At 37.7% G+C, this 13,323-nt stretch overlaps 1 protein-coding gene across 8 annotated transcripts in view; it reads left to right on the top strand.

The window, feature by feature from the left end:
- Positions 1-11,646, top strand: part of LOC134225426 (segment polarity protein dishevelled) — a 64,174-nt gene extending 52,528 nt beyond the window's left edge. For 3 of the 8 annotated variants that reach the window (XM_062705501.1, XM_062705503.1, XM_062705502.1), the window contains exons 3-4: positions 7,555-8,410; positions 9,092-11,646. In XM_062705501.1, coding sequence (XP_062561485.1) covers positions 7,555-8,410; positions 9,092-9,339 — 1,104 coding nt within the window. In that variant the 3' untranslated portion in view covers positions 9,340-11,646. Of the gene's footprint in view, positions 1-7,554; positions 8,411-8,802 lie in introns of all 8 variants that reach the window. The other 5 variants (XM_062705504.1, XM_062705505.1, XM_062705507.1 and 2 more) reach the window with 5 other exon arrangements.
- The last annotated feature ends 1,677 nt before the right edge of the window (positions 11,647-13,323 follow it).

Consider the following 13,323-nt stretch of genomic DNA (forward strand, 5'->3'; position numbering starts at 1 on the left):
ACTTACTTCTCATTTCTAAACTACCACAACTCACGTCTCACCACTTGCGTCTAACTTTCCATATCTCTTTCTTCATTACTTACTTCATACAAATCATTTATCACTTCTCATTACTCATTTTTCTCAACTCTGTACTCACATCATGACTTCTAAGTTCTCATGTTCACTATTCACTTCTCGCTTCACTTAATAAAGAAAATAATTTCAACTATTCGGTCAAACGGTGTTCGGCAAAGTTACCCTTTGGGCATTCCTTGGAAAGCCATTCCGTAACTTAATAGAATGTTTGACTAAAATTTCTTTTTTAAAACAAGGTTTTTAGAGAAAAATATAGAGAGTTTTGAGAGATTCGCCTGTTCTCTGGGCCCTCATTTCTTTGAAAATCTTTGGTTTATACTTGCTCGTTGGTGTTATAAAAAGGTAAACGATTCAAAAACATAAATATGATAAAATTTTGAACAAATTTTTGAAGTAATTCTACAGAATGACCCGTACTGTCATCTCAAAATACATTATCATGTATTTTTAAGATGTTTATGTTAAGATATTACCAAATATTGATGGAATACTAAAGTGGGGCAATTTTTATTTCGCACCTTTTTTTCGTGATTTTCTTCATCGTTAGTGTAAATGGTCAACATTAGTATCAATGTAATGCAATGGAAAGTTGTGAAACAGTTGAGCTTACACCGTCATTTGTTCATCATAACAGAAAATATAAATTAAAAACTTGGTGGTGTTTTTTTTTATTTCGATCAGTGTGCTCATCACAATTGAAGGTCAAGGTAATATGGGTTTTCAATTTACCCCATTGCACCAGGGTAAGTGGAAAAACTACTCCTTAAAAGCCAAAACCACTTTTACAAATTTCAAGGGATTGATTAAAATAATGCATAGTAGGGTGGTTCAAAAAATCGATTTTGCTCCACAACGCCCATTGTCACTCATGTTCTGGATGACCTCCGAAAATTTTATCAGATTTGGGTAAAAACTTATCACAAGAGCATAATCGATTCTTTCAACTTTGCGCGGATAGTATCCATATAGCCAAATTTCCCATATCATGAGAAAATGAAAAAAAAATTCGGCATCAAATTGTTTTCCACACGAGTCACAGATCAATTATATTCGAGAGCGACCTGATTCCTGAATATAATACCTGGTTTACAGTTCCTGTGTGAGTGATAAATCTGCCTACTTTTCCATACCAATGAAATGGGTGCTTTAATGACCATTATGCAACTCAAATGAGTTGCATAAAATCCATTATGCAACTCATTTGCGTGCAATAATGAAAATGCAACATCAGAACAGTAGTTACATGACTACATTTTGCTGCATAAGCTTTGGTATGTGTTCAAATAGTGTATTATCTGCGTCGCGTTATTAATGAAATAGTTTGATAAACATGACGTCAAATTTTTTCCAAGGACAATTCATTTATCGCTTCGCTATTTGTCGAGCTACGCAAATTGGGAAGATAAAATAGAACCCAATTGTTCTATAGAAATATGATTTATTGGCAAGAATGATCTTATGAAGTAAATTAGACTGTATAAATTTGGTACAGGTTTATCATATTAAAGCCCATTTTTCGTTACTGAAAAAAATAGCGTGTGTAACACGTTGCAAAACTCGATTTTTTCAGCACTCGTAGTATTTATCCAACTCGGCAAGCCTCGTTGGATAAACATACAACTCGTGCTGAAAAAATCATCTTTTTGCAACTAGTTGCACAAACTAATATTTTTAACACGTTTTATAGAATAAATGCTTATTTGTATATTCCTATGAAAAACTTATTCAGGCACATCGCGCAAAACCTGTTTACATTCACCTTATTGAAGTATTGGTGGCCGAGCCTTACTTGTTGTTCACATTCCAATAAAAGTGATTGTATTTTTAACATAACTGCTTTTGTTTAACATAACTGCTCGAAAACAGGCTATTTTCACTACATACCTTTTAGTGCACCCACCCATACACAAATACACATTTACAAACACGGGTATGTACCAAAAACACACGATCAGACTTATTCAACTACTCGAGCTGAGTCGAATTATATTTGAGTTTGTATACCACAACACTTCTAACGGAAAATAGGTTCTGGTGTCAAATGAGAACCTTTCAGTAAATCTTAGTTATAGAAACGGCTAAACATCGAATCCAATGACCGGGCGCAGATTTGCGCAAGTTGTCAATGTGATATCCTAAAACGAGGCAAAAAATGATACAAAATGATATAGTAAACGACCATTTTAGCCCTTTCCTTCCTAATTAAAAATCAAATTGAATTTTATTATTAATTTCCATATATTTTCTATGGGACAAGAAAAAACGCATCAAAACAGCTCAACTTAGAAAGATCCTGGTAAACTCATTTTTCATCGAATATTTTTGAAATTTTTTCTGATGATTCTCGAAGTATTATAGAAGTCGGATAATATGAAATAATTGTGATACCAGAAAAAATTTTTTTTTGGGTTTTTGCCATCGCGAAATCACTGTGCGCCGCCGAGTTTCATATTTCACGCCGATGTTTGGCCAACACAAAAATCACATTATGCAGTGCGTTCGCATCTGACGAGCCAAGACAACCTATCAAGCATTAATGAATTACTGGCAGTGGCTGATTTTCTACCCGCCGCTTCCACATCCAGGCGCTATCGTATATGCGCAAATAGCCAGCATGAGTTAACCGCCAGAAATTTGTATGGTGAAAGACATATCTAACGCGCGTTTCACAAAATTAGGATCTTTTCATGAAAAACTATTTGGTACGGGTTATGTAGGAAGGTGTCCGCTACTACGCCTACCAAATATTTTTTCGATGAAGTTGCTTAATTTTGAGAAATCGAGCCTTAGACTCGGCCTTAGATGCCTTTCGTCATACTAATTTCAGAAAGTTAACTCCTAGTGTGCCGCTGTAAGCACGCTCAAAGCAAGCGATTCATTAAATAGCTATTATACTATTATAGCTATAGATGAGCGAAAGCATGGCTGAGTCGATTTTTTTGCCCGTGTACACGCGCATATGACGTCACAGCCCTTAACGTTTCCATTGAAATCGTGACGTCATGCTCGTTTGGAGACACGTTTGACAGTTCGTTTGGAGACAGAGGATTTATCTTCGCTCATCTATATATTCCACTATCTGTAATTATACCTTTAGAAGATTTGTTTACTTTTATCCCTGTCACTTTAACCCGCTTTGGCGTGTTAAATGTTAGGTCATCCAAAAACTTCTTGGCTACAGATCTGCAATCAATGAGCGTGACGATGAACTGCTAATATATGTAACTTTCATGTGGAATAACCTCATTCTGGTCGCCTTGGGTGGTTCATCATGTTTTTAAAGGTTTGAATGTTAGATATCTTAATTGGCCCAGTGCTTACAAACGCGGCTACAAATCAACACCATAATGAATGTTGGATTTGGATTCCCAGTCTCGTAGGATTTATTCAGCTTCCCTGGGCATGGAGTATCATTGTGTTAGCCTCATGATATGCGAATGCAAAATTGATCTTTGATCAATTGTTCTGAAAAAAATTGTTTCGATTTATTTCGATAAACAATTCCCAAACAAATTTCTTGGTTTTCTTGAAATAATTTCCAGGAAGCCCTGGAGGAAGTTCTGAAGATTCCTTGAAGAATTCCTGAAGAAAAGCTTTGAGGAATTTCTTGATTTATCTCCGTTGTAATTTCTGAAGGATTTTCTGAAGGAATCTCTGGAGAAAATTCTGAAGGAATTCTTTAAGAAATTCAAGAATGTCGGTAATTCCTTTAGGAGGTCCTTTGGAAATTGCTCTAGGAAAGGATCTTAAAATTCGTCCTAGAGTTTTGGAAGAAAATGGCGTGGGAAATTCCGAAGGAATTACTAGATTAATTTCCGAGGGAATGGAATGTCTTATGGAATACCTGGAAAATTTCCAGTGGAATTGTTTAAAATAATTTCTGAAGGAATTTTGTAGAATTTTTTGTATATTGTTGCTTCACCTAATAATACAATCGAATTTAATTACCATTCTGCTTTCAATGCACTTCTGTGTGGAGGGCCAAAAACGGAGGTGGCGGACCCGTAAGCAGAGACACTTACGCGAAGCCCGCGGGATAGAGACAATCTCTGTGGAGAAGTGTACCCATCTACATGACTGGAAATTATTAAAAGTATTCCAAAAAAGAAAAGGGATTCCTGATGGAATGGTCAGAATGAATCTTAAAAGAATTTTTGAAGGAATTTCCAGAAGAATTCCTTAAGAAATTTTTTAAGGTCCTAAGAAGTTCCGAAGCAATTCCTGAGGGGAATTTCAAAGAAAAGCCTGGTTTCATTTGTGGAGATTTTTTTAAAGGACTTCTTGAAAAAATTCTCTATCGGATTCCTGACGGATTTTTTTAAGTTATTTTAGAATGAGTTTCTTGATGACTTTAATTCCTTTAATTCCGAATTAATTCCTGAACATTTTTCCTAGGGAATTATTTAAGGTATTTTTGAAAAAAAAAATCTGTAGAATTTTTTGCAGCAAATTCCCAAAGAATTCTTGAGGAGTTTTTCTTGGCATGTAGTCTTGATTCTAGAACCAAAACTGAGTTTGTTTTACTACTGTCCGGACTTTCGAAGAAATTCCTGGAGAAATATAGGAATTTCTGTGTAAATACCAATAGCTATTTGTTCGGAAAATCCATTAAACATTTCTTCGTGAATTACTTTCAAATTTCTCTCGGATATTCCTTCAGAAATTCATTTTTTTTATTCTTTATTATAGAGTTGACGTGATATTTTCGAATGTTGTGCTCAATTTTGTTTGACTATTATCAGCTCTTTCAGTCTTATAAAGCAGCTAAAACGTTGTTCCAACGTAAAACGTATATTCCAACGTTTCGGTGTATATTTCACCTTCTTCAGGGATTTAGAGGCTACTTTTTGATGTATATGTGTGTGTCCTGTATGACATAACGTTGTCAATTAAACAGATAGATACGACATCACTAGTGCGCGGGCGATAAATTCGTAGAAGCTTTTATTAACATCAATAAACATTTCAGAAGCCACAGTGAAGTGCAAATAAAATGAGACGTGTGAACCCTAGTGGAACGCCATTGATAGCTGACAACGTTAAGTCATACAAATAGGGGTAGCAAACTATAGAGGACGGTTGTCGCTGAGGTTCCCTTTCTCGCTCCCAAACATGTTGTTCCCCACAACGCACTGATTTTACCTTTGTTGACATTTAGCATCCTATCCCCGCCAGCAAAAGATGTTTCGCCAGCGTCGACAGCGACAGTTTTCCTCTATAGTTTATTAGCTCTATTGTCATGCAGGACACACACATACACAAAAAACGTAGCATCTAAATCGCCGAAGAAAGTGAAATATACACCAAAATGTCGGAAGATAGACGCAACAAAGTTTTAGCTGCTTTATAAGACTGAAAGAGCCAGATAATAGTCAACCAAAATTTATTATAGAGGTTTTCAGCCCTCGACTGGTTCACCTCTTTGAAATTCATTTTATAAATTTTGTTAGAAAATCTGTTCAGGTTCTCTTTCGGTTATTCCTTCAAGAATTGAGTCGGAAGTTCCTCCAGGTGGTATTTTTTTCAAAAATTCCTTCAATAAGCCATACAAAATTCATACAGGAATACTTCCAGAAAGAATTCTAATTTTGAGGAATTTTTGAAGAAATTTCCAAAGGTATTTGAGTGTTAAACTTATTTTCAATTAAAAAAACACTTAAACAACGGTTCAAAAAAACTAAAGGAATTTACAAACGAAATTTCCGAAGATTTCCCAAAAGAATTTCTGAAGATATTCCCGAAAGAATTCGTAAAGGATTTTTAAAAGAAATTTTCGAAGTTCTACAGGAATTTCTGAAAGAGTTGCTAAAGGAATTTCCGGAGGAATGTCCGAAGGAAATCTCAAAAAGTAGTGGACGTCATATTTGAATCGCCCCTTTCGAAAGAATACCAAAAATACCTTCTTAGAGTTTCCGAAGAAATTCTTTAGGGAATTACTGGAAGAATTTCTATTAGAAATTCCTAAAAGAAATTCTTGAAGGAATAAAAAAAAACTAAATCAAATTCCGAAGGTCTCCTAAAAGGATTTCCGGATGTATTCCTAAAACAGTGTCCGTAGGTATTCCGATGGAAATTCATGAAGGATTTCCCATGGGTATTTTCTAAAGAATTCTTAAAGAAATTTCCAAAGGAATTCCTAAAAAAGTTTTCGAATGAATTTCCGAAGAAATTCTTAAAAGACTCCGTAAAGGAATTTCCGAAGCAATTTCCAAGGAAATTCCTGAAGGAACTTTTGGAGAAATTTTGGAAAGAATTTCCGAAGCAATACCCAAATAAATTTTCAAGGGAATTCTTGGAGAAAGTTCTGAAAGAACTCATAGGGAAATTCGTAACTAGTTTTTAGAATTCCTTTTTTGAATTTTCTGAGGAATATCTCGAGGAATTTCCAAACGAACTTCTGGATTTATATCTGAAGTACTTTCCAGTGAACTTATGTGCTGTGATGCGGCAATATCCTAGTGAAAGATGTTATGTAAAGTTTTGCTGTGGAGATACAAGCTATAGCTATTAGCATGTTCACCCTATCAGTCTGTCTGTAGCTAGCAATTGTACAAAAATCCTAAAATTCAATAAAAACATGATCGGCCTTGATGCGTGATTTTTTTTCTCAGCTTAAAATTATTCACGCCGAACCACGCCGCCGCCGAACATTGCTTACGGCGTTACGCCGCCGCCGCCGGTGTAAAAATGGCCTTACGCCGCCGCCGTTCACAAATACTTCGGCGCACAGGTCTACAATAGATTACTAACCGAGCATTAGGTTTTTTTCTTAAATGTCATTGAGAATTACAATTTAAGGAATATGAAAGTTTACATCCTCAGCTCAAAACTGTTCAGATTAGATTTAGCAGGCAGGACACGGTGCCTGCTTTTTGTCTCACATAGGGTAGGTGTACCATATCATCGCTATAGTGAAGAACAACTATTTTTTAAATATAAATAAAAGGCATGCAGGTGGTGTTGATATGTCAAGCGAAAGGTTTTACTTCCTGCTCCTTTGAACAAATGTGAAAACCGCATTAACATTCGTGATAGTACCTAAAATTGCTTAATCCATAATAGGAACACATATACCAGTTGTGGTACTATTCTTAATTTTGGTTCCTATTTCCGATTCTTCTGATATCTTCGACACCTGTATTACTGTACCTCACGCATTTCATTTTAGATATTTAAATTATTGTTTTTTCCAAAACATGAAGGAAAATTGTGGGAATTGCGGCTAAACGGTTAAAGGTTCAATCTTCCCGACGTTGCGGTCATGTGGCCTTTTTAAAGGGAAAAATGACTAGTAGAATCGCGCGGAACTGACTTCACATTGTTCCATAAAAAGTGGTTAACCGCTTGGAAAGTTCGTATATAAAATTGAAAATTGTTTTTGCTTTTGATACGTTTCAATATGAAACTACTATTTTTTCTTCAATTTATACAAATCCCAGATGTTCTAATTATTCTGATTTTTTCCTTCTTCCACAGGTAAATGACGTTAACTTCGAAAACATGACCAACGACGAGGCGGTTCGTGTTCTCCGGGAGGTTGTCCAGAAGCCCGGCCCAATCAAACTAGTTGTTGCCAAATGTTGGGATCCGAACCCGAAAGGGTACTTCACGATCCCACGAACCGAACCGGTCAGGCCGATCGACCCGGGAGCGTGGGTTGCCCACACGGCTGCCCTCCGCTCCCAGGACACCATCAACACCGAACTGCCCGAGTCCGTGCTGGAGCGGCTTCACGTGGACATGGACATGAAGGACATCGTACGTGCAATGACCAAACCCGACAGCGGACTGGAAATCCGCGATCGGATGTGGCTGAAAATTACCATCCCGAACGCATTCATCGGTGCCGATGTGGTCAATTGGATTCTGGAGAACGTGGACGGCATCGGTGATCGACGGGACGCCCGCAAGTACGTTTCCCTCATGCTGAGGCGAGGCTACATCAAGCACACCGTCAACAAGCTAACCTTCTCCGAGCAGTGCTACTACGTGGTCGGAAACGGCATACGGCAAGACATCTCCAACATGTCGCTGGACGATACGGAGAGTATGCTCAGCGACATCGCCCCGCTACCGAATCCACCGATCTACATGACCTACTCGGGCAACTACAACCCATCGCACGGCTACCAGCCGATCCAGTACGGATGTACTGGCGAACGGCATCCCTCGTCCGGTTCGAGCAGTTCGGACATCCTAACGAGTAAGGACACGTCGGCGTCGCAAAGCGACATCGCGGCCGTCATACAGCAGACGAACCAGATGACGATCGCAAACGCGTCCAACAAATCATCCGGATCATCGAACCGCGGTAATGAGCAAGATATGTCAGGTACATTGTTTTGAATTCATTCGCTTCCTCCTCCTTTTTTATTGGGGATTGACGGTGGTGGATATATCTGTCCGGTAGAATTCTTCATACAAACTCGTCAGGAGTTTTGTCTAATGCAAATTTGTTGGAACATGTCTTTGGTTGTTGCTTGATCAGTTGGAGCAATCCATTGACTGAATAACCTTTCTTCCTTTCCTCTCCACTATCCCAGCAGTCATTACTCATTCACATTAGATTGCTAAGTTTTAGCTTATAAGTTGATAGCCTGAATATCACATAACAGATGGAGATGATCACGAAGATCATGCCTTTCTGTTGCCTAACTCTTGCTCACTGACAACACTCACATCCTTCATTTACACCGAATTTTGTATTTCTTTGTTTACTTTCAGTTTTGAGCTATTTATGAGTTGCTTTAATTTTAATTCTCTATTAATTAATTCTAAAACTCACAAAACCACACAACACTCAAAAACAAAATCAAACGAAAACTTCATACTTACTACCTATCGTCACCATCATCGATCATCATCACACGCGCACATCCGCACCGCATCCGGCAACACCGCATGACCCGGGCAAATGTTGGCCACTAAAACCCAAAATAAATTAAACAACCCCAACAACCGTCCCATCTGATGATGATTTCTGATCGTTGCCGGCCAATTCCTACCAAGGCAGAGTTTAAGATCGGAAGTGGTGGCACCGGCATCGGTGGAGGAGTAGGAGGAGGACTAGTCGTCGTCGGCGGTGGTGGTGGTGGCATCCGTTGCGGCAGTGGTGGCGGTAAACTGTTGCACCAGCTGACCGGTGGCAGTGCCAACGATGACGAAGGCTACGAGGAGAGCTTGTACTTCCAACCGACGAGGACCCTCCGGAAGGACCAGCAGCAGCAGCAGCAGATCTATTACAACAGTGGCAGCAAGTAGGGCTGAGGGCGAGCTGTTGATTATTGGTTTGGTAAGTTCGGTAGTTTTAGAAGGTGGGTACTGGAGGGCTGTAGGGGTGCTTTCGTTTGGCGCTCTCTGCGGAAGGCTAAGTCGTGAAATTGCGTCGGAAAATTCTTCGGAATTTTCACGGAAGAATGTGAGGTTTCAATAAGAAATTCTTTGGAACAATCGCGGAATTTTTTTCTGAATTTCAGTTGAAAGTTCTTTAGAATTTTAACAGGAAAAACTTAAGAAATTCCACGAAAAATTTCAAATTACTCGGAAACTCCTTGGGAAATTCTTTGGATTTTTCACGAAATTTCCATGGGGGATCATTCGAAAAAAATTGGAATTTGTTTGCCTCAGGAAATTATTCGGAATTGTCTCGGGAGATTCTTCAGAATTTTCAAGGGAATTCTTCGGGATGCTTTCGTCGTCTAATTTTTGAGGAAAAAAACTTCAAATGCCTTCAATCAGAACAAATTTTTATTATATCTAGAGATGGATTTTTTTATTTTTCTATAAAATTGAAACATTGAGCTCAGGTGTGCATGTTTCTTGAAATTGGACACGGAAACCATTGTCTGGTAACGATGATTCCATTTTTTAAATAATGTTTTGTTGAGCTTTGTGTTGAAAATTATTCAAATGAAATTCTGTGAAACTTTGAAAAAAAAAAATGAACTGAGTTCCTACCAAATCGCATATGCATTTCGAAGGGATAAATTCTGCTTTATTCTTTTAACCTTCCGGAACTCGCATGGTTCTGGATCGCTGACTCAGGCCCGAAGGTGAGTCCTGGAAGGAAATTCAGATTTTTTTTTTCAAATCGATTCATCTCCATGGTACGATATGTCGCTGAAATCTATTCTGAATTCAAATATTGCTTCAGTTACTCTTAATCTATAATTATCGATAGAAATACTCCGATGCAAGGAACCACTTAAAGCCCGCCCAAAAGTAGGTCGCCAAACGAAACAACACAATGCTCTGCAAATTGATAGATGCACAGAATAAGTTGAGTACCCACTCCTTTATAACGGTTTAGGTTTTAATCAGTAGACGAAAAGAAACAAACATAAAATGGAGCAGAAAGTTTTCTCAAATTGAAAAACAAAGAACATCGTGCGGCAAACAGGGGAAAAAGTTTTCTTTGTGCCAAAATTTGTCTCTGCGTTTGTATTCTCCTTCACAGTTTTTTTGGTCAGAGCCTACAAAAAACTGTTTTATTGTTATTGGGCGAAATTGCACTTTGTAATTTACAGCTCCGTCAAGCCATTTAGTGTTATGCATTTTCAATTATTCCAAAACCACACATTGCTCCACCTGCTGCTGATCTGATGTAACTTGGTAGATCGAATCCAACGAAATTGGAGCCACCTCGGCTCGAACAACTATAATACAACAGAGAGAAAAGAAATTTATCGGAATAAAAATAAAACTATAAAAAGAGTCTATTTTAGTTCGCAGAAAATATTTTTATTTGAATACTGATAATGAGCATATTTTATTTTATGTTAAAAGTTTTATCTCCACCTTCTGCGCTGAACTGAACAAATCAAATAATAAACCTATATATTCAATGTGTATTAGAGAGTCAAGCTTCGGAGAATCCTATACGAGATCTTTATATATGTTTCAACGGAACCATTGTAAATGTGTTTTTTTTAATTTTCATTTTAATTAGCTATTTATGCAGCAACTAGGCGAAGCGGTAGACTATGAAACAAACAAACAATAATTGAAAAGTATTAAAAAGTGAATCGGGCGGCTAGAAGGAGCTGATGATCTCCTCACAAAACTTTTGTTTTGGAATACTTTTGTTCCATGCACCTGGAGGGAAAAGCAATCGTTTTCCACTGGTGAGCTATTTGAAGGACTAATAATCTTACGGAATATGACGTAATCAAAATACAGGAAAATTTACACAGTTTAATTCGTTTTCAAGTTCGTTTTCGTTAACGTTTCGTTTTTTATCGAACTAGCATTAGTAGAGCGTGCAAAGCGTGAGAAAGGAAACAGTGGAAATTATGAAGCCATCATCAGGTTGGCTTACAAAAACGAATTTATACGAATGCGGATAGAAACACACAAACAGGCACTGCAGCAAAATTGTTGGGAAAATGGAAAAAAATAAATAAGAGTATAAAAGTGAACAGGAAATGGAACAAACGAAATTGCAAACTAAACAATGTGTATTTGCTATACAAACAAAAAATGATTAAAAGGATTATTAGTAAACGGTGTGAAATCGAAAGCTGGAAGTAATTTAAATAAAGAGAACCGTGAAATTAAATATGACGAAAACTTGTAACTGATTTATCCGAAATCATCCTTACTTAATGATGACAAAAATTATTTGTTTAAGCCCGGTTTAACCATGTGAGGACGACTTTCTTACGTAGACCTAACATACAGATTCGAGTTTTTTTTTCACTAGATCCTGCCAAAACTAGTATAGAAAGAGCTAAAAAGGCTTTGAAATATTAATTTTCGGATGTACTTGGCTGTCCAAACTGTTCTAGAGTATCCTTGAATGTTTAAGCAAATATGTCTAGAAACAAAATGTCCTTGGACTAAATTTTAATAAGAAAATTATTTTGAGCTTTTTAGTGGAATGCTTTCACCTGTCATAAGACGAGTTTAAACAGTCCCATTGAATTCCACCACTTAATTGTATCCTGACAGATACGTATTTCGACCTCAACAGTAAGGCCGTCTTCAGTGTCTTGTCAGAGTCGAGTCAAGTACAAGACACTGAAGACGGCCTTACTGTTGAGGTCGAAATACGTATCTGTCAGGATACAATTAAGTGGTGGAATTCAATGGGACTGTTTAAACTCGTCTTATGACAGCTAAATTTTAAATTAACCGAAAACACTGAAAAGGGAGCATTCTATTCACATTATTATTACGAGGGATGGTCAACAATAATGTAAAAGGGCTATACAACTGATAATCGAAAACCTCACTTGTTTTTGAAATATTGATTATAACCACCATCAGCACCATCAAATTTTTAGCTAAATTACTCATTTTTCAGCACAAATGTATATAGGCATAGGCATTTATGTATCTATAGCCTTTCTACATTAATAGTTTGAGGAGATTCACAGTAATGATCGATAGGATATAAATCTTTGTATTGCCAACTGTAGTAAGAACAATGTCATCTCCAGGATTAGGAGTCGCCATCCCCTTAATTTTTTTTTTTTTTTTGAAGCAGAAACTACCGTATTCGAGGACCGACAAAATGGTTGTTCTATACAACGTCATAAGATCTTCGGGGTGTGCTCCCCACCATGTTCCGGTTATTGATCGCATGAAGTTGATCCGTTTCTGACATTTTTGTGTCAGATACACAATGTGCTTCCCGAAGGTACATTTCGAGTCGATCCAGACCCCGAGGTATTTAGAAGACATGCTATGAGTGATTGTCTTACCCATCAGTTGGAGCGGGAACTTTGCCGGCTTATGTTTTTTTGAAAAGACAACCATCTCAGTTTTCTCCGGAGAGAATTCGATACCCAGCTTCGTAGCCCAAGTGGACAAATTGTCCAGAGTATCTTGCAACGGTCCTTGCAGATCAACTGCGGTTGGCCCCGACGGATACAACACAATCATCTGCAAGCTGCCTTAACGAGCAATTTGGCATGAGACATTCATCAATGCAATGTCTCTGACGTAAAAATTGTAAAGAAAAGGGCTTAAACATGAGCCCTGGGGGAGACCCATGTAGCTAATTCATGAAGTTGCCGAGTCACCATGAGAAAAACTTATACGCTTCTCTGACAACAAATTGTACAAATAATTGTTTAAAATTGGTGAAAGTCCACACGAGTGGAGTTTGTCGGATAAGACATCAACGCAAACTGAATCAAAAGCCCCCTTAATGTCCGAAAAAAATGAGCCCATTTGCTCTTTTTTATCGAAAGTAAGCATAATTTCTGAAGAAAGTAACGCAAAACGGTCGTTCGTTCCCTT

This window comes from Armigeres subalbatus, chromosome 3 (assembly GCF_024139115.2).
Source record: "Armigeres subalbatus isolate Guangzhou_Male chromosome 3, GZ_Asu_2, whole genome shotgun sequence".
In the NCBI taxonomy this organism is placed as follows: domain Eukaryota; kingdom Metazoa; phylum Arthropoda; class Insecta; order Diptera; family Culicidae; genus Armigeres; species Armigeres subalbatus.